Source organism: Myodes glareolus, chromosome X, assembly GCF_982192425.1.
Source record: "Myodes glareolus chromosome X, mMyoGla1.1, whole genome shotgun sequence".
NCBI classification, from domain to species: Eukaryota; Metazoa; Chordata; class Mammalia; order Rodentia; family Cricetidae; genus Myodes; species Myodes glareolus.
Window position 1 is genome coordinate 136,314,843 of NC_142053.1, and position 24,276 is coordinate 136,339,118.

The window sequence follows — 24,276 nt, forward strand, 5'->3', positions numbered from 1 at the left end:
ACAGTAGGTTCTTGAGACCCTGCAACCGGCAGGGCCACCTGCTCTCACCGCCGGCCCTACCCTTCATCTCGTGACCGGTCATTGTGGGCCGGCGGGCGGGACCGCCCTGCTATTAAAATTGTTGACTCCTATTGGCAGAGAATTCCACCCATCACATTCGGTCCTGCCCCAATCGCTGACGTTTCCTCGGCTACGTCTCTCCCGTAGAGCGGCGTAGTTGGCGATTGGCCGAGACCTAGTCCTGAAGCGGCTAAAGGGGTGGGGCCTAGGAATCGCAACCTTCGGGAGCGCGTCACTCGGTCGGGCTGCGGTGCTCCCTCGAGTCCTAGCGTCCCTTTTCGTGTAGCCCATCTCCGCTGCAGCCGCGGTGGCATGATGGCTGTGTTCGTCGTCGCTCTCCTGTCCTTGCTGGTGACGGGTGAGCAGCCGGGGCGCACTGCGGGAGGCCGCGGAGCGCGGGGACCCTGGGCGGGCGCGGCTGCGGGCGGGGGCCGCAGTGGGGGCGGCCTGGGCTAGGCGGCCCTCCTCGGGGCTCCGGTCTGTGATCTAGCCTGGGAGACGCGGCCTGGTGGTCTCCGGCGCCGGGCAAGGCCACCTGGGGGGGCTCCGGCATCAGCCTTTTGGAGGAAGGCGCGTCGCCGGATGGGACCCTGTCTTCCCATCTGCAGGAGCTCTCCTTCCCCGTTCAAGGCCCTTTGGAGGACCGGTTGCCTTTCTCAATACATCGTTGAACCACAGCCCACTACCAAGAAGGGAAAGCTGGCCAACGGCTTAGCCGCTGAGGCTGCTGTCATTTTTTCCCCCTTCGTTTCTAATGGTGTTATTAACAATGGATGAAACCTTGCCTCCCTCATATTTGCCTCCATCGTATATATACATTACAGGATGCAAAATTGAGTCTTCGGGGTTTGTTTGTTTTATGTGATTATTTCTTCAGGCGAACGCAGACAATCTCTCAGTATTGATTTCAGTTCCCAATTTGAAGGATGTAGAGACTAGGTTGTGAGTCATGCTTTTAGGGTCACATGTCAAATAAATGGTAGCTTTCTTAGTGGAGCCTAGGTTCTCTAACATAGAACAAGAAGCGTGGAAATGAGCTAACATTTGGCCTGTGGCTTGCGAATCATGTGGTAATGCATTTCTTTTTACAGTAATCCTTAGAAGAGCGTTTCCTCATTTGGCAGTTTTAAATCAAGCCAGCCTGACACAGGTAGTGTGTAACAGAACTGGATCCAAAGGCAGATCAGTTGAGTTCCAAGTAGTGGCTATATCTCCACTCTCTATTGTATGACACAGGGAATGCTGTGTGACAACTGGGGAGTAGTACGGCAGAGACTGGGCTTGCAGACAGTAGGGAACACGAAGTCAAGTGGAGGCAGGCCAGGCGTGGTGACTCACACCTTTAATCCCAGAAGTCTGGAGGCAGAGGTAGGCCAGCCTGGTCTACAGAGTGAGTTCCAGGACAACCACACAGAGAAACCCTTTCTCAGAAAACGACAAGTGAAGAACATCTTGGAGGAATGGGTGTTTTGTGGCAAGGATATCTTATGCCTATGCTATGTGAGATGCTGAGAGGTCCTGCTTCTGGAATGGCAGTTGAACTGAAAAAGACTAGTGATGATTTTGAAAACCAAAGCTTTCCCCCCTGCCCCCTTGGGGGTGCCCAGTGTTCTGTGTTAATAGTTACAATTATTTCCAGGCCTCCAAGTGTTTGAGTCTTTTTCATTTCTGTTGTTAGCTCTGGAACAGCCTTTCTGATTTATTTATCAAGATACTTTGGGGCTTTTTGAAGTACTTGGTAAGTGCTTGTCACAAAAGCATGCAGAATGAGTGTGAACCCCAGCATTCATATAAGAAGCTGGGTACAATGGTGCGTGCTTATAATCTCAGGGCTCGGGAGGTAGACACGGGTAGATCACTAGAAGTTCTTTCCTGGCTACAGTAGTCTAATGAATGAGTTTCACGTCCCAGTGAGAGATCCTGTCTGAAAAACAAGGTGGACAGTTCCTAAGACATTGGAGGTTGACCTTGGATTCCACATGCATGCATATTTATACATGTGCGCGCGCGCGCGCACACACACACACACACGTGTATATATATACTTTAGGAAAATTCTTTTGTTTTAATTGAGTTTTCAAAGTTAAAAACAAAATCTTCCCATTGGCACCCTGGTTTAGGTAGGCATCTGTTGAAATTCCATGTTTTAATATCATGCCTGACATCTTTTGAGGTCCCGGCTGGCCTGGAATTCAAAGAGCTGCCTGTCTCTGCCTTCTGAGTGCCACTGTGTTCAGCTCTATGACATTCTGAGTCAGTGAGGTTTAGGGTTTTGATTTGGTTTTTGTCTAAGATAAAATAATTGTTTCTCTGCGTGGTTTGGGCATGCTGTCCTTGCTAAAATGGTCTAGTTCACATAACAGTCTGACCTTCTTCATTGCTGGGTCTTGTCAGGTGAGCACACAGTATTATTTTCCACAATGACTAAGTGTGATTTGGTGGAAAACATCTTTAAGAGCTCTGATTTCACTGTTTACTTCAAAACAGTGTTAGGGAACTAGAGAGAACTAGGGAACTTGGGCTCTGAATAGCATGTTCTGAGGCATATTTGGAAAAGTTCAGGAGAAGAACCAAGAGCTAACACATGGAATTTGCAGAAATGTAAAGGAGGGAGTTGATTTTGGTAACTGATGTCCTCGAGGATAGAAGCAACCTACCCCCACCCCCTTTTTAAAATTGACTGGTTCTGATTCCAGTCACCATTTAAAGAAGCTCAGTGCACAAGACAGTGGAGTTCTCCAAGGGAGGGGCACTAACTCTCAAACCCAAAGTGGAGAGGCTTAAGGAACTTTCCCCAGGGCGGTGGCTCCTGAGAAAACTGTGAAAGGTTGAGGTGGGGAAAATAATTTAGGTGGAACAGCGTGTGAGGAGCGCTCAGAGACACCGAGAGCTGGAGACTGAAGAGCAGAGAATTTGTTGAGAGCTCAGAAAGCAGTCTAGTGAGCTGTCCAGGGGACATTTTGGATTTCTCTGCAAGGCCCTAGGCAGTGAGCACTGGCATTTAAGCAGAGGATGAATAAACAGATTTGTATTTTGAAAATATGAAGAGCAAGCTGGATCCGGGGGTGGCATGACAGGGTACGAGGCAGCCAGCTGGAGCAAACCTGGTGAGGAACGAACGTGGTGTGGTATTCAGGAAATAATTCTGAAGAAGAGCAGCTGAAGCAGCGGCTGATTGCTGTAGGCTGCAGAAGGGTTTAAAGAGGAAGTGTTTAAGCAGCTGGCTGGAAGAGACTTCAGAAGTCTGAGAGCTAGTGAGTCCAGGTTCAAAGCAATGGTAGCGTTTAAGCACACCATGAGACCTGGAAGGAAATGTGCCTCGGCCTAAGACTGGGGGAGATCTAGACTGGGAATAAAAATCTGGGAGCTGTCAGTGTTTTGGGTGTTTGCAGCCTTAGGGTATATGGGCTCAACTCAGGGAGCATGACACAGAATTGACTCCTCTGGTCTTTCAAATGGAGTGTGCTACATGATTCAGTTGAATACTGGGGGATGTACTAGAATTTCCATGTATGCTTTTTTTTAAAATCCTTTTTTTAAAGTAGGAATGGCCATGTTAAATCATTTTATTTTAAGTAGGAATGGTCATGTTTTAAACTTGTGTTTTTATCCTGATTACCTTGGGAAGAACATTATAAATTCCCTTTATGTGTGTTTTGTAACCAATTATTGTACACAATGTGTAGCATATGTGTTATAAAGACAGGTAAATGCATGGGCTATTTTCACTTTCTAGTTTTGTGTTGAAAGAGCTTATCTTCAAAGCCCGCCCCAGCAGCTGTAAAGGACAAACAGGAGAGCTAGCCCTGCAGCAGTCAAGGAATTTGAAGGGCAGAGGCCTTGTCTTTATCAAGCCAAGATGGGATTTCAAAGATGGACTTGCCAGTGTCAGTGCATGGGGAAGTTAGGGAATTAAGGGCTGAGAATTGTGTTTTAGGGTTTGGTCCACTGTTTCAGTGGAGTGGCCAGAGACTGGAGGCCAAAGCAGGCAGCGTGAGACGAAGTAGAAAAACAGAGGAGTGGACTGTGTGGTCCCTAGGTTCTCCCCCTAAAGGGAAGCATGTTTGACTTAGAGATGCTTTGGTTTGGGCAAGCCACCAGTAGGGTTTGGGTGGTTCTAAGTTGGGAGTGGCAGCCCCAGGACTTGCTTTGTGCTCAGGGGAGGGGGGGCATTGGTAGTTTCAGGTGTGACTTCCTTCGTCCGTCAACTCAGCAGCATTTACTGAGCAGTGGGTATCAGGCACTTTTTCAGCCCTAGAAACGTAGACGCACTGAAATCCCTGCCTTCCGGTAGCTTAGATAATGCAGGGACTTCTGGTTATGCCTACCTCCATGGCATCACTTAGCTGTTGATGCATCTCAACCAAAAAGCTAGGTTAATAGACAGTGAGGGAATAATTTCTTAGTGGATGAATGAAAGTCTGGAAGAAAGCCAGACAGAAGATTGTGTTAGGCTCAATGTTCTTTTGCCTGTCATGACTAGAGGTGAAGAGATGTGGTGAGAACAAGCGGGTGACCTGGACCTGTGAAGCTGGGGACAGGTTATCTGGAGACTGATCAGCGGGATGGAAGCCTAGGAAGTTGGAGGTTAGGCAGCCTATTTCAGTTCAGCAGAAGAGAACGTTTTCCAAAGAACTAGAACACTAGGGAGCTGGCCTAACTGATGGGCATTCCCCCATCACTAGTAGCATTCGAGGAGGACAGCTGTCTGCCCGGCATCCTTGAGATGTGATGCCTGTAGCTTGCACAAGTTTAGACAAGATCACCTTTTTTATGACCCCCAACTAAAGGCTTCAGAGCAGTGGGCCAGTAAAGGAGTGTTGCGCAGCTCCGGTTGAATCTCACCATAAAGGTGAGGCAGTTACTTCGCGCCAGCTCGTGGGAGTGGAAGGCACGGGACCACATCTCAGAACAAAGGTATCTGCAAGGCCAGATAGATTCCTGGAAAGTGCAAACTTGGAAAGTAAGAACTGGGCTTCTTACCTGTTTCCCAGCCTTTCCAGAGAAAGGCTGACTGTCAAGGTGCCTGAGGTGTTCTATTTTGAATTTGCCCTGAAGGTAACAGACGTCTGTTAGTTACAGACACCTTTGCATTCTGATAAGTTTTTTCATTTGCTTTCTGCTCTGGCCCTTGGGCTGAATTGAGACTCCTAACTGGTCCTAGTGCACCTACACCCTCCTGAGGCCTTTTATTTACTGTCAGCACTGCAAAGCCAAAACACTGACCTCTCTCGCTTCCTACTCCCACTTCTGAAAGTGACTCTTGAGGTCAGGGAGTCACCCCCAGGCCTTTGCAAAGCCTCTCTTTCCCAGTAGGCCTGGGAAAAGCCAAGGTTGCTTTTGGATTATAACTAATTTTTTCCCAGGAACCCAGAAGTTTTCATTGACTACTTGTCATTCTGGGGGTGTGGCTCAGCTGTGGGGTGCTTCAAGCCTTGGAGTCCATCCCCAGCACCACGAAGACAAAACAGAGCGCTCAAACGCTGGTGAAGAAGCAAATAGTCCATCCTTAGGGGAGGCCTTTTAAAGCAGCTCCTTTCTCCTCGTCCTTGACTTAGCTGTTGGTGCCAAACACTCTCTGTCCTTAGTGACTACAGGGTACCTTTGCTCTCCTTCTTGATGTGTCAACTGAAAACGCTATTCCTGGACTTAATTTTCTGATGACTGAAATGTTTTATGTCCCAGCTGGTAACATATGCACCCACATACACACACACACATCCTTAACAATCTTCATTGACATCCTTATGCCTGTGAAGCATAAGGAAACACTCTGTATCCTAAGATACACTAACCTGTAAAGCTGTATTAGCCTGCCAGAGCATTATAGTGAAACAGGAATGTCACACATTTGCATATTATAGAGAAGTCTGACGGCAGAATAATTCAAAGATTCCAGGTTCCTTCCCCTTTTAGTACCAGGGCTTTGGCATTTTTGCTTTTTCAATACCAGAGAACTGTCTCTGACTTCTATTCTTACTAAACTGTCACGTTCCCTTCTTAAGGGCCTTCTGTAGCAGGCTGTCAGCATCATTAGTAGAACCCTCTCTCACTCCTTCAAGGCTCAGTGAATATTTTGAAAGAGAGGGCAGAAAGCAGGTAAGAGCAGGTAAAAGCTCAGCGGTTAAGAGCACTCACTACTCTTCAGAGGACCTGGGTTTGGTTGCCAGTACCTACATGGTGCCTCACAATCATCTGAAACTCCAGTTCTAGGGAATCTGATGCTCTTTATTGGTCTGAGGGCACCAAGAGCAAACATGCATTTAGGTAAATACTCATACATGTGTAATAAACAAACACATAAAACTAATGTAAGAGCCAGCAGAAGGCCTGTTGTGGAACACTGTCTTCAGGCATGACATGATCATGGCAGTCTTGAACCCACAGCAACTGTAATTAGTTGCACAAGATTTGGCCCATCAACTTCGCGCCATTACTGTGGAGGGCTCGTAAGCCTCACTGTTCCCTGAGGATTTATAGGCAGTTAGCAGTAGCTGGAGGAAGGAGTCTCATGAGGCCCCACCCATCCCTGAGGACCTATAAGCAGTTCATGGTTACTGGGGTGGGGGATTTTCTCGATGTAGTCATTGGTAAGGTGCTCATACACCTGTAAATGATCCTTCACTCAGGCTCCTGTCTGCAGACCTTATTAAATTCATTGGCGGGCCACTTCCCCCGAAAAGACATGAAAATAAAAAGGAGACTAGTTATGAAGAAGGAAGGGGAGTCAGTGGGAATGGGGGAGATGAGAAGATAATGGGTAAATAGGATCAAATTTCATTATATGTCTATAAAAATACCATAATGAAAGCCCTTATCCAGAGTTAATATTTGCTAATTTAAAATTTTAAAAAGGAGCCAGGCAGTGGTGGCACACGCCTTTAATCCCAGCACTTGGGGGGCAGAGGTGGGTGGATCTCTGTGAGTTCAAGACCAGTCTGGTCTACAAGAGTGAGTTCCTGGACAGGCTCCAAAGCTACAGTGAAACCCTGTCTCGAAAAAACAATAACAACAAAAATTTTTTAAAGGAAATCTTCTTGCACATGTACCCTGTTCCAACAGAATATTTAATACTTAAATTCTTAGAGTGATACTTCGGGGGGAAATTGTTGATGGTACTTGGAGTATAGCTCCATCTGACACTAACTGTTTCACAATTGCCGTGGCATGTGTACCTGTGCCTTGAAGACTTGGCACTCCATCCCTAGCATTACGCCCCAAATTTTCCCATGTTTACAATTCAGTACTTTGTCAAAACATAATTTAGCATGTTCAACCAGTGAGGAATGGGGAAATGTATTGTTTAATAAACTTCAAGGTGGATACAATGATATATATATATATATAAAATGATGATAATTCATTTACCAATCTGTTCTCTCCTCAGGTGCTTTAGGGAATGAATTTAGCATATTAAGGTCGCCAGGGTCTGTTGTTTTCCGAAATGGAAATTGGCCCATACCAGGAGATCGAATCCCAGACGTGGCTGCATTGTCCATGGGCTTCTCTGTGAAAGAAGTATGTGTACTAAAAAAAATGGTTGTAACTGCTTCTAAAACCTTTTTATTGATTTATTCCGATTGTTAGAGCAACAAACACACAGGTACATTTGCCAGAGATTACAAAACTTTAAAGGCTCATTAGTATTTGGGTTAATCTTAGGTAAGTGCTTCTAAAACCAAGTCTTCATACATTATTATGAGAACGTGTATTCATCATTGTGAGAACTTTTGTGTATATGGATGTATCTATCTAGTATGTTAAGCATATATATTTTCTTAGGTTTTCTAGATATATAGAGATTTATTTCAGTTAGATAGGTATTCTTCAAATCTTTTTTTATTAATTTTTATTGAGCTCTACATTTTTCTCTGCTCCCCTCCCTGCCTCTCCCTTCCCTTTCAGCCCTCTCCCAAGGTCCCCATGCTCCCAATTTGCTCAGGAGATCTTGTCTTTTTCTACTTCCCATTAAGTATATTTTTATTTTTAATTGACACGTAGTGATTTACATATTACAGGCGTGCTGTTATTAATAGGCTGTGTCCTTTTTTAGTGTAGGAAATAGATTTGCTACAAATGCTAAAATGTCTACATTTCTTATCTGAGGATAGAATGATGCAGCTGGTAGCTGTGTTTTCCTAGAATGTCACTGACCTGTGGTAGTCCCTGGCTACTGATGGAACTGTAGTAGAGGGACCTGGATCCATTCACTCCAAGAGGCCTGAAGCTCAGAGCTTAGGAGGAGGAGATGCCACTTGCTCTGTCTTGTCATTATACTCTCTCTTGCCACTTTAAATTGGCTGCTGATATCATCAGTCACCTCTAGACTCCAAGCACTCTCAAAACTGACAGTAACTGTAGCTTGGCAGTTGGGCTAAAGGTATAGCCCATGAGCTCCAGTTTGTTTGGACAACCAAAGTGAGCAGGATTGGTTGTTTACACTAAGGGGTGAAATTTGTACCTAGTTCTCCACAAGCTTAAATTTTATCACAAATGGCTGTTAAAATAAGCTTTATAAATAGTTATTAGTAAAGCAACATGAGTCACTGCTAAAGGAATTTTATATATAAAGTGCTTAGTAGAGGGGCTGGAGAGATGGCTCAGAGGTTAAGAGCACTGGCTGCTCTTCCAGAGGACCTGAGTTCAAATCCCAGCAACCGCATGGTGGCTCACAACCATCTGTAATGAGATCTGGTGCCCTCTTCTGGCCTGCAGGCATACATGGAGGCAGAATGTTGTATACATAATAAATAAATAAATAAATAAATAAATAAATAAAAGTGCTTAGTAGAGCACATTTCGACAGTTCTTGCTGTCACTGCAAAAGGTAAAAGTGATGCAGAGAACATGATGCAGGGGAAGAGAACAACAGTTCAGAGTCTGGAAAATGTAGAGCACATGGGTTTTCTTTATTCGCTTGCTTTTTTTTTTTACACAAAAGTTGTGAGCAAGTGTTCTGGTACGTATAATTTTAATAAAGTGAAGAAGACAGGCATCCATGCTGCCACTTAGGAGATTGTAGCTGTTATTTGGGTGTTCCAGCCAGGGTCATCCCAGAACTCCTTGCTCTGTTTTTAGATGATACTGCGGAGACAGTTTCCATACTTGAGAATTAAGCAATATTTTATGCTTTTCAACATTTAGGACTTATCTTGGCCAGGGCTTGCAGTGGGTAACCTATTCCATCGGCCACGGGCTACCATTATGGTGATGGTGAAGGGAGTGGACAAACTGGCTCTCCCTGCGGGCAGTGTCATCTCCTACCCTTTGGAGAATGTGAGTATTTCTTATATAAACCAGGTGCCCTGGAAACTTTCTCTGTCAATTGACATGAATGCAAATGATTTCCATCTACTCCCCAAATTAGTCTTATTCTCTTAACTAATACCTCAATATTACCTATGTAGTCTTATCCTAGTATCTCCATTGAATACATGTGTGTGCATGTAATTTCAGTCTCTGTATCCTTTGAACTGGCTCTACTATCTTGCTTGTTTTGTCGTTTTTAAAAAAATGAATTGTATTCTAAACACATCTTTTCTGAATGTAACTTCTCTAAAATATAATTTCCTTTTAAATTCTTTTGAAAGTTTTTGTAGTTTTTACAAAAAAAAAATTCCATCGTGGTTGTATGTTTTCTGGAAGTTGACCATGCTCTGTGAGGGAGAGTTCTAAGTTAAGATGTATGCCACCTGCTACTTTTCTATTGCTATGATGGACTACCACAACCAAGTCCACTTAGAGAAGGGAAGGTTTGGGGAGCTTATGTTCCAGGGGGATGAGTCCGAGATGGCAGGGTAGAGGCATGGTGACTGGAGCAAGAAGCTAAGGGCTTCTATTTTCAAGCCAAGAGCAAAAGCAGAGCAAGCAAGTTCAGAGGGCACAAGTCTAAGCCATCCAAGGCCACCCTCAGTGATATACTGCTTCCAACAGAGTGCCAAAGAGGCAGTGCCATGAACAGGAGCTGACCCTGAAGTTTTATTCTCTACAGAAGGCTAGGGGCCATCAAATGCTTTCATTTGTGCTTGGGAAGAAGACTAGTAAAACTCTAGCTGCTTCAGAAGGACTGGCTTGCCGTTCTTGATCGGGAGGTCCCAAGAGTCACCTGAAAAGAGTCAGAATTATGGGTATAGAGAGTCCCTTCCAAATACAGATAATCTTCCCCTGGCGTGGAGGGCACCTCTGCAACAAGGCCTCCTTTGATTGAAAATTGAAGATGAGCTGCGCATGGTGATACATGCCTTTAGTCCTAGCACTCAGGAGGCAGAGACAAGCAGGTCCCTGAGTTGAGGCCACCCTGGTCTACAGAGAGTGTTCTAGTATAACCAGGACTACACAGAGAAACCCTGTCTCAAAGGGAGAGAGAGAGAGAGAGAGAGAGAGAGAGAGAGAGAGAGAGAGAGAGAGAAAGTTGAAGGTGAGTTGAATTTGCAACTTGAAGGGAAAAAAGTAACACAATAAAATAGGTGAGGTAAACAGGTCAGTCCCCTGGACCTAAGGTTAACAGGTCAATTACAAAGAAATTTGCAAATGTGTTAAGGTTGAAGGTTAAGGTTGAAGATATAGAGGAGTGGTGTAGCCTAGGTCCCATCCCCAGCAGTACAAAAATGACAACAAACATGTACAGAAAAACTGTAACACTTTAAGAATGTTTATATTGAAGCTATTATAGGACATTTTTGATGGATGGTATTTTGTTTATGTTTTAATTTAATTTATATTTAAATTAATTTGTAATTTAATTTACAATGTAGATTGTGACTCTTTAACTCATTTGTTATAAATATTTTTCATTGCCAAATGTGTGAATTCTTGTTCAATAATTACTGTTTTAAATTCTAATTTCATTATATTATAAGCTGATCTGTGTGATGCTCACTTTGAGAAAATTTTTTTCAGACTTTACTGTGATCCTATTTCCAAGTACATGTGGCATGCTTATAGAAACAAAACCATGTGGACTGGAAATGTATTCATAGCTTAGTTATGGAGTGTTTACCTAGTGTGCTTGAAGCCTAGGTCCAATTCCCAGCTGTGTATGCACACACACCCACACACACATAACACACACAGGGCTGTTGACTGATGTTTCTGTCCCACCAGGTTCTACCAGTTGTTCAGTCCCAAATAAATACACAGAGGTCTACATTAATCATAAACTGATTAGCCTAGTAGCTCAGGCTTGTTATTAATTAATTCTTACATCTTAACCCATAATTCTTGTCTGTGTTAGCCACATGGCTTGGTACCTTTTTCAGCAAGGTAGTCACACAAGAGCTTGCTTGCTCTGTGTCTGGCTTCCTCTGTGTCTGGGTGACAACTACAGACTGACTTTTATTCTTCCCAGAATTCTCTTGTTCTCATTGCCCTGCTTCTACTTCCTGCCTGGTCACTCTGCCTATACTTCCTGCCTGGCTACTGGCTAATCAGCATTTTATTAAAATACAGTTGACAGCACTCCCCCCCCCCTTTTTTTTAAACAAGAACTCTGAATCAGATATCCTTTGTTTAGCTTTTCTACTGATCATTATCCAAAACAACTTGTAACCAACATTCTAAACAAAGGCAAGCATCCATAATCCATTTTTTTGGGAATGTGGACATAGTTTCCCAGGATACTTCCTGCTGATTGGGGGCACTGATGATCTTATGAGCACCTAAAGAAAATTTAGAATTATGATCAAGTCCTAACTGGAGTATCCTGTGAGGGAGGCTTGATCATCTCAGGCAGCAGTCTTTGAACTGTTCTGGATATAGAACTCAGACATCTGGGGCATTTCTCCTATCGGAGATTTCTCAGGGAGTCTTCCTTGGTCAAACCTGATTTTTCTTAACACAGAATGAATCCACAGTCCCTCATTTCCTGTGGAAACAAAAACAAAACCTCTTTTCCAAAGTAACATATCTTTTGACTTAAATTTTAAAGTCAAAGCATTTTCACATATATATATATATATATATGATTAAACCAGCAGCATTTATCATCAAATGTCTTTTAACAGCTGTTGCTCCTTCCCCAGTCATCAATTTTAAAAACAACACAATAACATACAGTATCCAGACTCTGTGTATTTTTCATCTTTACATCCCTTTATTTGAACCTCTATTTCTTTTATTTTTGGATTTTTGAGACAGGGTTTCTTTGTGTATCTTTAGCTGTCCTGGAATTTACTCTGTAGGCCAGGTTGTCCTTAAACTCATAGAGATTCTCCTGCCTCTGCCTTCCAAGTGTTGGGATTAAAGGTGTGTGTCACCACACCCAACTACTCTCTTTTTTTCATTTTTTATTTTAAGGACTTTATTCTTTTTTTTTTTCTTCCAAACCTACATGTATTTTTAAACACACAGTAAACTGTTTAGAGGTTTCTTCTTCGTTGTTGAATCTATCTTTATTGTATATCTCTCTTTTTCTGACCACATGGGTCTTCAATTTGCTAAGAGATATGGCTAGGATTAAAGCCATAACTTCGATGGCTAGATCTAGCCCATTTCTTAGCTTTTTTCCGAGCATTTAGCCTCATGGCAGAGGTACTGGCTGGAGCCATGTTTATTGCCGCAACCCTATGGCATTTCAAGGTCCATGTCACCACCAAAAAGTATGCAGTCAGCTATTCATAAACACCATTTAAATGTTTTGTGGCAGAGCCTCTTAAAAGGACTGCAAAGTTTTTGCAGCTACAGCTGAAACAGGAAGCCTATCTTAAATGAGACATGTTTGCCTCTAGCAAACAGAGCCCATCTGAGAAAATGTTGCTATCAATAAGCCGTGTTTAACTCTATTCTTTTCTGTCAAGAACTACTTCCCAAGCTCTAGCAGGCTTTCTGTGGATGCAGTTGTCCACACGATGGGCACCATTTGTTGACTGGGGGTTGCTGTCCCACCAGGTCCTACCAGTAATTCAGTCCCAAATAAACACACAGAGGTCTACATTAATCATAAACTGATTGGCCTAGTAGCTTAGGCTTTTTATTAATTAATTCTTACATCTTAACCCATAATTCTTGTCTGTGTTAGCCACATGGCTTGGTACCTTTTTCAGCAAGGTAGTCACATCTTGCTTCCTCTGTGTCTGGGTGATGACTGCAGACTGACTTTTCCTCTTTCCAGAACTTTTTTTTTCCTCCTTGCCCGGCCTCTACTTCCTGTCTGGTCGCCCCGCTCCACCTATACTTCCTCCCTGGCTACTGGCCAATCAGCATTTATTTAAAATACAAATGACAGGAGTATAGACCATTGTCTCACAGCATATGGCCATGAGCTAGACCACAAGGCAAGCCTAAACACACAGTAAAGAACCAGTGTCTGTATAATTACAGACGTTGGGAAGCTGAGGCTGGAGAAGTGCTGCAAATTTAAAGCCAACCTAGGCTACATAGTGAGTTTGAGGCAAGTGTGGGTGGCATAATAAAGCCCTGTCTCAAAGACATCAAAAACCCCATGTATTTGGGTTAGCATCTCCTTTCCCTGTCCACTTTCCCCTCGGTCCTGATAACATATCATCCTGCTCTGTGAAATCATCTTCCTTAGACTGCACACATCAATGAGATCATGCTATTTGTTCAGTACCAAGGTTAGTTCAATTAGCATAATGTTCTGACTTACCCATGTTGTCACAAAGAACAAGTCTTATTGTGTGCCACCCTACCCCCATGGCCCTTTGAGGGCTAAATGGTATTTCTATTGTGTATATATGCAACATTTTCCCTCCTCTTTCTGTTTTGATACTAGGAAAGAACCTAGGATGGCTTGTACTCTAGGCAAATACTCTACCGCTGACCTTATACCCCTCAGCCCTAGGACATTGTCTTTATCCACTTTTTTAAAGACACTGTGTTTGCTTTCATATCTTCACTATTGTGACTAGTGCTGCAAGGAACATGGGAGTATAGTAGATTTTAGCACACTTATTTCTACTTCCTTTAGACGTGTACCCAATGGACTAGAGAGATGATGGCTCAGTGCTTAAGAGCATTTGCTGCTTCTGCAGAGGACTGGCTTCAGTTCTCCCACCACTCATATCAAGCCACTCACAACAGCTTAGAACTCAAGTTCCAGATGATTCTATACCCTCTTCTGGCTTTGTCAGTCACCTGTATACACATGTTAGTTACATGTACATACATTCAGGCCCACACACATACACACATAAATTTAAAAATATAATATAAACCTTTAGATATATCCCTAGAAATAGCATTACTGGAGCATGCTTTAGTGATAAAATGCACAGAATGTTGGTGGTTATAATAAACAAAAATATTGTTTGCTTTGCTTTCTGTTGCTGTTATAAACACCATGACCAAAAAGCAACTTGGGGAGGAAAGGGTTTATTTCAGTTTATGGCTTATAATCCATCATTAGCCAGGACAAGAGCTCAGGGCAAGAATCTCAAGGCAAGAGCTGAAGCAGAGATCATGGACAACACTACTTACTGGCTTGTTTCTATGGCTTGCTCAGCTTGTTCTTTTTTATACAACCCAAGCTCTCCCATTCAGGGGTGATGTTCTTAGAGGCCACTAGTTTGTTCCTGGCTGCTCAGCCCCGAAATAATCACATAGAAACCATATTATTTGCAATACTGTTTGACCGTAGACAGAAGGACCTCCCACATAATTTCCCCTTTTCTGTTTAAATAAAAAGGAAGGCTTTAACTTCAACACAAAAATATAACAAAACAGTTATCAAGCAAGAATTACAGTTACAATATTTATATCTACTTCATCTTTTATCATAACTAAGGAAAATTATAATTATAACTATCCTTCAACTCCATCAAAGACTCCAGAAGGATATAATATTACCTAAATAAACAGGGAGTGCATTGTAAACAACTTCCAAAACTCTAGAACTGACAGAGATCTCACTGCCTGGACAGTCACCCAAAGTTCTTCTGTAACATTGGAGCATCCATCTTCACCTTACAGGCCCATAGTATCCAGCAGACTTTTTCATGAAGCAGGAAATTTCAAAGACAGTTCCACCTATATTGGCAGTTTGTCAGTCACTTTCTTCTGTGTCCTGGCAGAATGTCTGGTAGACTCTTTCATGAAGCAGGAACCTCAAAGGATTGTCTCACCTTTACACAAGTTCAGCAGTCATTTCTCTGAGGGTCCTGCATGTTCAGTTTATACAGCATACCATCAAGCAGTCTAGGCAGGAACAGTTTCTTGCCCAAATGCTAACCAACTCCATAAGGAGCCTCTTTGGAGCCCATCTTCCTCTTGAAGTAGATTGGTGCTGCCAGAAGCAAATGAGTTTCATTGTCATGAAAAGTCCTAAATTCTTAAAACATTTTAAATGCCATATCCTGAGGGTCTCTGAAAGATTTGAAGAATACCTATCTAACTGAAATATATCTCTGTATATCTAGAAAACCTAACAAACATGACTACAAGCTTGACTATCATGGATGACTATTAACCTATATTCTTAATTATACATTACATTTTTAAGTGAGTGCACAAACACAATACCTTAATCAAGGGCAGAAATATACACATAACAAAACTGACCTAAGTTTATATCAATAGACCAAGATCTATATCAATGCAAATTTCTATAGCAGGGTGATAATGCCCATAGTATGCTGGGCCCTCTCACATGAATCAAGCAAATGTCCTACAGACATGCCTGTAGGCCAATCTGATGGCACCATTGTTTTCAACTGAGATTCCTCTTCCCAGATTATACTATCTTGTATTAAACTGTCAGAATACTAACCAGCATAAATATAGAGTACATTTGAAATTGTATATTATATTTTAAATGTTTTTACTACACAAGACAGAAATCTCATCATTTCTGTTGTGAACCAGAAGAGCAAGAACAGAAAAGCAGTGATTGTATAGTGTAAAGCTAGGCTACAGAAAAGATTCATGTAGTCCTAAGAATGCATGGTCACTGGTTTAATGTAAATTCCACAGATTCTGATGTAATTGTTGGAGTTGGGTAGAGTGACTGAAACGGCATGGATGAGGCAGAGAGTGGGCTGTAGTTGGTGATACAGGAAAGCTGACTTCATTTTTGGTAGTGGATGGTAAATGGATGATGCCTAAACTGGAAAAATCAAGATGAAGTAATGAAAATGTTTTATTTAGAGAAATAGTGGCAAAAACAAAAGGAGACCATTAAAGGGACGTGGAAGTGAATGCCTCAGAGGAGTGGGACATGAGAGGCGAGGCAAACAGTTTTTCCATGAAAAGTCCCAAAGAACTATTTCTCTTTAAACCACACTATACAGCTCTTGAGCAGCTGCTTTTAAACAAGGAAGACATAGTTGTGGCACACTCCTAAATACTTCATGAGTTGGAGAGGAGGGAAATCACCAGGAATTTCCAAATTACTTAGAACTGAATATTGGTAAATGTTACAGTATATTTAAAAACTGCAGGATACAGTTGAAGTGGTCCAAAGGGGAACGTACAGCTCTGAGTGCATGTACCTGTATTTAGATTTCTAAGATTGGACAGTAATGAGCTAAAGAAAACAGAAAAGTTTTCAGAGTAAATGCAGTAAACTGGAGAGGAAGAAAAATAAAGATCAAATGGAAGATTCTGTTTTGCTAGGACTATTTCTGTAATTCATTATGTGATTTCTGTGAAGATCACCATGTATTTCATTTATGCATAAATGTATAAAATCTAGAACATCATTTAAAGTTTAATAGCATAGATAGAACCCCAAATTTGTTTTTTGAGACAAGGTCTCATGTAGCCCAGGTTGGCCTTGAACTCTGTTGCCAAGACATCACCAGTGCATGTGGAGGTAGGAATTGAACCCAGGGCTTTGTGTATAATTGTGTATAAGGAGCACTCTATCAACTGAGCCCCATCCATGCGCACTAAACATTTTGAAACAGACTAGCCTCACTTTGCATGAGAAGGAGCTATGTATGACAAGAGCTCACTTTATTGATTGAACTTGATGGGCTACTTGTAAGTTTCTTGGAAGAAAATGGGGAAAGAGATAGAAGGCTCAGAGAACCAAGGCCACACAATCTAAAGGCAGAACTGCCTTCACATTTCGCCAGCTAACTGTTGTAGTTTCAAGTGATACTGATGGAGAAAGTCTCAGACAAACATGCACAGCTGTCTAAAACAGTGTGGGAAAGCAGTCACCAATTCCAATCACCCAGGTTTTCTACTCTTGAGCTTAGCAGTCTATATAATCAGTTTTCCTTCTCAAATTGATTGATTGCTAGGAGCATATCCTTCAGTCTTCTACTTTCCTTAGCCAAGTGCTATTAAGTCAGTGGTTCTCAACCTGTGGGTCTCAACCCCTTTTGGAGCTTGAATGACCTTTTCACAGGGGTCACCTAAGACCACTAGAAAACACAGATGTTTACATAATGATTCATAACCGTAGCAAAATTACAGTTATGAAGTAGCAACAAAATAATGTTATGGTTGGGGACAGGATGAGGACCTGTACTAAAGGGTCACAGCATGAGGAAGGTTGAGAAGCACTGCACTAGGTGAAATGAGGTAGGCAGGCTTGTGCCATACACGTTCCCACCCAAGCCTGAGGAGGTGATCAGTGTGTTCAACAAAAGGCAGGCGCTTGCAGAGGCTGGTAACAACATGCTTTTGCAAACTTGATTGCTCTTCCTCCTCTCCAGTTTCTTATGACCTCGTTCTAGACGTTTGTGAAGTTAGTATGCATCTTGAGTAAGATAAAAGCAACGTGTCTGTTCGTGTCATAGAATCTTGAAATTGATACTTCGTTTGAATACTGGTATTTATCCACAAGGTTTCTTACTTACCTTCATTGCTGTCTGTACTGCATTGACATCATTTGCTGCTTATAGATAGTAACCTTTAAGTAGTAAACAAAACTGCTGGAAGAAAAGTCACCAAGATATCTCCATTAAAACAAACAAACAAACAAAAAACACTGAGTACAGTGTAATTCAGACACTTGGGAAGTGGAGGCAGGAGGTTCACAATTTTGAGGCCATGTAATGAACAACGTAATAAGTTTGATGCCAGTCTGAGCTACTGCTTATTTTAAAAAAGATACTACTCTTTGTGTGTTTGAGTGTATTGTCTGCATGTATGTCTGTGCATCATGTGCATGTCTGGTGCCTGTGGAGGCTGAAGGGGGGCATTAGCCCATCAGCCACTATGTGGGTCTTGGGAATCAAACCTGAGTCCTCTGGAAGAGCCAATGCTTTCTTTTTAACCTCTTGTTATTGTAATACTGTAATACCAGAAGTAAAATAATTTTTGAAAGAAATTTTTTTTTTGTTTTGGTTTTTCGAGACAGGGTTTCTCTATAGCTTTGGAGCCTGTCCTGGAACTAGCTCTTATAAACCAGGCTGGCCTCAACCTCACAGAGATCCGCCTACCTCTGCCTTCCCAGTGCTGGGATTAAAGGTGTGTGCCACCACCGCCCAGTGAGAGAAAGATTTTTGAATGTGTTTTTAAAAAACAGTGTAAAACAAAACAAATGCAGCATAGCATAGATGTCCCCATTTTTGTGACCCCTAAGGGTAGAGGTAGGTGCTTTGGGGCACTACTGATGTTCTGTGTCTTAATCTAGTTGGGTTAGGAGAGTGCACTCATTTGTAAATGTTAATCTCCTTACCCCAGGTTTTATATACTGTATTATATGTATGTTGCACTGTAATATATACTTAGGGAAATGTCACAGCAATTAAGAACACTGGCTGCTTTTGCAAAGGACCTGGGTTCAATTCCCAGCACCCACATGGCAGCCAGCTCACAATCATCTGTAAGTTCAGACCTCTTTTGGTGGTCTTTTTTGGCCTCCTCTAGCATCGGGCACACAAATGGTACACAGACATAACGCACAGGCAAAAAATACCCATACACATTCAATAATAAAATAAAATAAATATTTTAAATTAAAATTAAAAAGCAGCTCTTAGGGCCAGCAAGAAGGTTCAGTGAACAAAGGTGCTTTGCCTTGCAAGCCTGGCAACCTGAGTTCAATCCTTAGAACCTATGTAAAAGCAGATAGACCTGACTCCACAAAATTCCCTGGGATCTACATGTATGTCACGGCATGTGTACACATGCAAGCACACACACAAGTAATAAATTTTTAAAGTCTTTTTATAGGACTGGAGAAGTGACTTAATAGATAAAGGTGAAAGAGAGAGAAAGATCATAAAGTTGGGTGGGTAGCAAGGCGGATATGATCTGGGGAGGGTAAAAAAACATGATCAAAACATATTGTGTGAAAAAAATCGCAAAAAAATTCTGGTGATTCAGTGGAGCCATGAAGAAGAATGAAAAGTCATGTATGTCAGTTGCAGGGAAAAATGAGTAGAACAAGAAGTGATTACATTAAACGAAATGAGCCAGACTCCGAAAGTGAAATATTGTTTTCTCTCATGTATCAAGCAGAATTCAAAAAGAAAAGAGAACCAAATACTAGTAGAATGACTAGGGAAGACCCTGGGGAAGGAGGAGAGGGGAGAGTGAATGGTGGTAGAATGGTAGAAGATGGTCTCATGTTCAAATATATATGGAAGCATGGCCGTCATGGTGAAACCATTAATATGCACAGTTAATATACACCAATAGTAATGGAAAATGCTTGTTGCCCCTGGGAGCGCTCCAGGGGCCCCTTGCTTATATTATCCTGATGATCTTTCTACTTTGTTTCAGAAAATAACTGCAGTTGTACTCTTACATTTCAGGCAGTTCCTTTCAGTCTTGACAGTGTTGCGAATTCCATTCACTCCTTATTTTCTGAAGAAACTCCTGTAGTTTTGCAGTTGGCACCCAGTGAGGAAGTAAGTAACAAAGTTTTTATTTAAGATCCTTATAAATGTTATTTAATGACAGTTTTAAAATCAAAGTAAAAAAATATAGTTTTTAAACTATATGAAAAAGTCTATACAAAGTCTGTATGCTGGAATGAATCCATAGCAGGCGGTTGTTGCAGGGGAAGGAACCGCTTGTTCATCCTGGCCGCCTGGCTAGCTTAGCCCCAAAATAACCACACAGAAACTGTATTAACTAAATCACTGCTTGGCCTATTAGCTCTAGTTTCTTATTGGCTAACTCTTACATCTTAATTTAACCCATTTCTATTAATCTGTGTATTGCCTCATGGCAGTGGCTTACCAGGTAAAATTCCCAGTGTCTGTCACTGGCGGATCCATGGAGTCTCTCTGACTCTGCTTTCTTCCTCCCAGGATTCAGTTCTGTCTTCTCCGCCTACCTAAGTTCTGCCCTATCAACAGGCCCAAAGCAGTTTCTTTATTAACCAATGAAAGCAACACAAAGACAGAAGGACCTCCTACACCAGGCGGTTAACCCAGAGTTCTGGATTCTTCTTGTAGAGAGTATATATGGTGGGGAAAGCAAACTCCGTTTTTGAAGACCTTTCAGTCACATTACGGCAACTACGTAATCGTCTGTTTCAAGAAAACTCCGTTCTCAACTCTCTTCCCCTCAATTCTCTGAGTAGGAATAATGAAGTAAGTGGTTCAATTGTTGAGTGAACAAATGAATGGCATTATTAAATTCCCATTCCATATGCTACTTGAAACTTTAGCATGACTGAAAGTGGTAGAGAACTGGGCACATTTCCTACTGGAGAACATTCTTCCTTCTGTTGGTTTTTCTGAGTTGCATTTTTTTTCTTTTCTTTCTTTTTTTGGTTTTTTTTTTTTGGTTTTTTGAGACAGGGTTTCTCTGTGTGACTCTGGCTGTCCTGAAACTCACTTTGTAGACCAGGCTGGCTTCGAACTCACGGAGACCCATCTGCCTCTGCTTCCCGTGTGCTGAGATTAAAGGTGTGCACCACCAGTGCTGGCCTGAGTTTCACTTTAGTAAATACTTTTACATTCTCATACCAGTGTTGCCGGTTGATCCAGACAAGCCACCAACCAGTCTTCTTGGTAGCTGGTTGAGCTGTGCAGACCTGGTGACCTAATTCCATTATTCATAGCCATTGCTAATAAGTAATCACATTTTTCAGGATGTTGCAGTAGAGAGAGAGACACTCCTATATTGTTTTTGTTTGTTTGTTTTGTTTTTGTTTTTTGAGATATAGTTACTATGTAGGCCTGGCTGGACTGGAACTTACTAATGTAAATGAGGCTCACCTTAAACTCACAAAGATCTGCCTGCCTGTCTTTCTTGGGTCCTGGGGTTTAAAGGGCATGTACCACCACACCTGACAGCCATCCCTACTTTTGGCTCTTGTCCATTATAGCTATTGTAGGGAGCTAGGAACCACTGTTCTTAAGTCTTTGCTTCGGAACTTGTTCAAGGCAAGTAAGTAAGCTTATAGGATCCTATGGTAGTATAGGATCCCTCCATCCCCTGAGGACAAACCACAGTAGTGTGGATGCTCGGATGTGGTTCTATCGGAAGTAAAACTTAGATCTGGTTAGTAGTGGTCACTGTACTAGGGAGTGGCCATCACCTGTTTGTTAGGAAATGTTTTATATACGTTTTTTCCTGGTGCTGGATAATTCTCTACCACCAAACTGCCTCAAGTTTCAATTATGGTAAATCTACCAAGGGAAGGAAAATAATATAAATTTACTTGATCAGTATTCCTAGTATGTTATAACTTTACTTGCTAAATGGCAGTACATCCCTCTAGTGTGCATTTCAAGTAATGCCCACTTTTTGGTCTCTGAAGGCTGACCTGCTCTTCCTTTCGGAGCTGCAAGTGCTACATGATATTTCGAGCTTGGTAAGTAGGCTGCTCGAGCTTTCAAGGTCTGTCTGTTTTGTTTCCTAGAAAATTCTGAAATGAAAATGAGGCCAGTTCAAAAGTTTAAGCATGCCCCAGATTTATGATTCCATGAAAACTGAGAAAATGGTGACGGTGGGAATGCTGAATTCCATCTCATGTTAGTGGCCATTTCTTTTACATGTCCGCCCTCAGGAGAGGCCATAACTCCTCAAAGAACATAGCCCGGGGAATAAAACTATCCCAGTGTTGCTGTAGCTTGGTCATCCATTTCTTGTCAGACACTGAGACTTAATTCCTGTGTCTATAGCTGTGGATCAAAAATAAGAACAACAGTTTGGACAATTAATAGCGTTAACTGAGTCAAAAGGAAAACAATTGATCTGCAAGTTATCTTTTGGTGAATGCTTTTCAAAATCATTCTCAAGACTGACATAGATCTGCTTAGCTATCTGCTAGCTTCTGAAGTTGTTTTTCAAACCTTTTTTATCAGGGCTTGGTTCAAGAAGTTTGAAAGCTTAGTGCTAGAGACCAGTGAGCTCTGGGAGAATATGCAGGAGGAAGACCTGGTTCATGAATTCCTAGCATTATATCAGCCCAAGCAGTTATTGCTTCATACCTGGTCTCATATCCAAGCTTGCTTTGTTTATTTGTTTGCTTTTGGTTTTTGGTTTTTCAAGACAGGATTTCTCTGTATAGCCCTGGCTGCCCTGGAACTCACTCTGTAGAACAGGGTGGCCTTAACTCAGAGATCTTCCTGCCTCTACCTCCCGAGTGTTGGGATCATATCTTAAGTTTTTAAAATTAAGCAATGAGATTTGTATCGGATTTATCAGAAACCCATTTAAAGAAGTTCCCTTCGCTGCCATTTTAAACTGTTTTTGTGCTGCAGTGCACTGGTGTGGTCCTATGGCAGTCTCATTTAATTCTGATGTAAAACTTCATTTGGTTTATTTTGCATCTCACTTCTGTTATCTGTTCTAAGTTGTCTCGTCATAAGCATCTAGCCAAGGATCATTCTCCCGACTTGTATTCATTGGAGCTGGCGGGATTGGATGAACTTGGGAAGCGCTATGGGGAAGACTCTGAACAGTTCAGGGATGCTTCTAGGATCCTTGTGGATGCTCTCCAAAAGGTAAATACCAATGCTGGTAAGATTATTAATGTTAAGAAGCCATCAGAAACTAATGCAAGAGAATAATGTGCTTCTATCATCCCATAGATTCTGGTTTTTTTCTACAGAAAAACAATATAAGAGAGGTTAGACTCTTTATGGAAACATCTTTTGTGGAATGCTGTCGATTGAAGTCTTTTCTTTTTCCTCTGTGCAGGGGTGGAACTCTGATTAGCAAGCAGTCTAGCACTGAGCCACACCCCCAGTCCAGTTGAAGTTTTTCTTGACTTGCTTTGAAGATTCTCTGTTTATGTCTAAGAATAGTGTAGGGGTAGGATTGGGAACATAGGTCAGGGTTAGAGTGCTCACCTAGCATATACAAGGCCTTAAGTTCAATTCCCAACCACCATCATAACAAAAGAAGGGTGTAGGGTCAGAAGTGTGTATTGGGAGAAGATGGTACATGTCCATAATCCCAGCACTTGGAGGTGATGGCAGGGGAATCACAAGTTTGAGCCCTCCCTGGGATACATGTTAAGACCCTGTCTCAAAAGATCAAAATCAAACAATCCTCAGTAAAAACAAAACAAAATAAAAAACAAAAGTGTGTGTCTTGTCTTTCCAATGGGAATCTCTTTCCAATACTAGCAATGGCAGCATTGTGTGTTTGTGGACCCTAACAATATCTATAACTAAAGCATACCATTTTAAGCACTCTTAAATCTTCCTCAGTGGTGTTAAGTATATTCATGTGCTGTGCAAAACCATCCCCAGTGTCCATCTCTAGAATGGTTTCATCACCACCCATCTGAAATCCTCACTCAGCACTATGAGCTAATGAAGTTGCATACTAGCACAGTAGCCTTTACACCACTGATCTGTAATAAATGGGAGTTTATTAATAAATGGAAATTATATCTCTTTATTGTGGCTTCATTCATAAATTTCTGTAAGGTCCATGATTAACAAAAGACCACTTGGACAGATTTCTTGACTTTCCCTTTCTGCTTTCATTCCCAAATTTATATGCCATCAAGTTCAATCTCCAATTTTATTTATTTATTTATTTATTTTTGGTTTTTTGAGACAGGGTTTCTCGTGTAGCTGCCCTGGTACTCACTGTGTAGACCAGGCTGGCCTTGAACTCACAGAGATTCACCTGCATCGGCCTCCCAAGTGCTGGGACTAAAGGTGTGTGCCACCACCACCCTGCTATTTGCATGTATATTAAGATTTAACTCTTTTTTAAAATATTTATTTATTTATTATGTATATAATATTCTGTCTGTGTGTATGCCTGAAGACCAGAAGAGGGCACCAGACCTCATTACAGATGGTAGTGTGCCACCATGTGGTTGCTGGGAATTGAACTCAGGACCTTTGGAAGAGCAGGCAATGCTCTTAACCGCTGAGCCATCTC

General features: G+C 42.0%; 1 protein-coding gene across 1 annotated transcript in view; it reads left to right on the plus strand.

Moving 5' to 3' along the window:
• The first annotated feature begins 261 nt into the window (after window positions 1-261).
• Atp6ap2 (ATPase H+ transporting accessory protein 2) overlaps window positions 262-24,276 on the plus strand; it is a 31,743-nt gene continuing 7,728 nt past the window's right edge. The window contains exons 1-7 of the mRNA XM_048461382.3: window positions 262-418; window positions 7,448-7,578; window positions 9,205-9,336; window positions 19,728-19,823; window positions 20,376-20,513; window positions 21,689-21,742; window positions 22,728-22,877. Coding sequence (XP_048317339.1) covers window positions 373-418; window positions 7,448-7,578; window positions 9,205-9,336; window positions 19,728-19,823; window positions 20,376-20,513; window positions 21,689-21,742; window positions 22,728-22,877 — 747 coding nt within the window. The 5' untranslated portion in view covers window positions 262-372. The remainder of the gene's footprint in view (window positions 419-7,447; window positions 7,579-9,204; window positions 9,337-19,727; window positions 19,824-20,375; window positions 20,514-21,688; window positions 21,743-22,727; window positions 22,878-24,276) is intronic.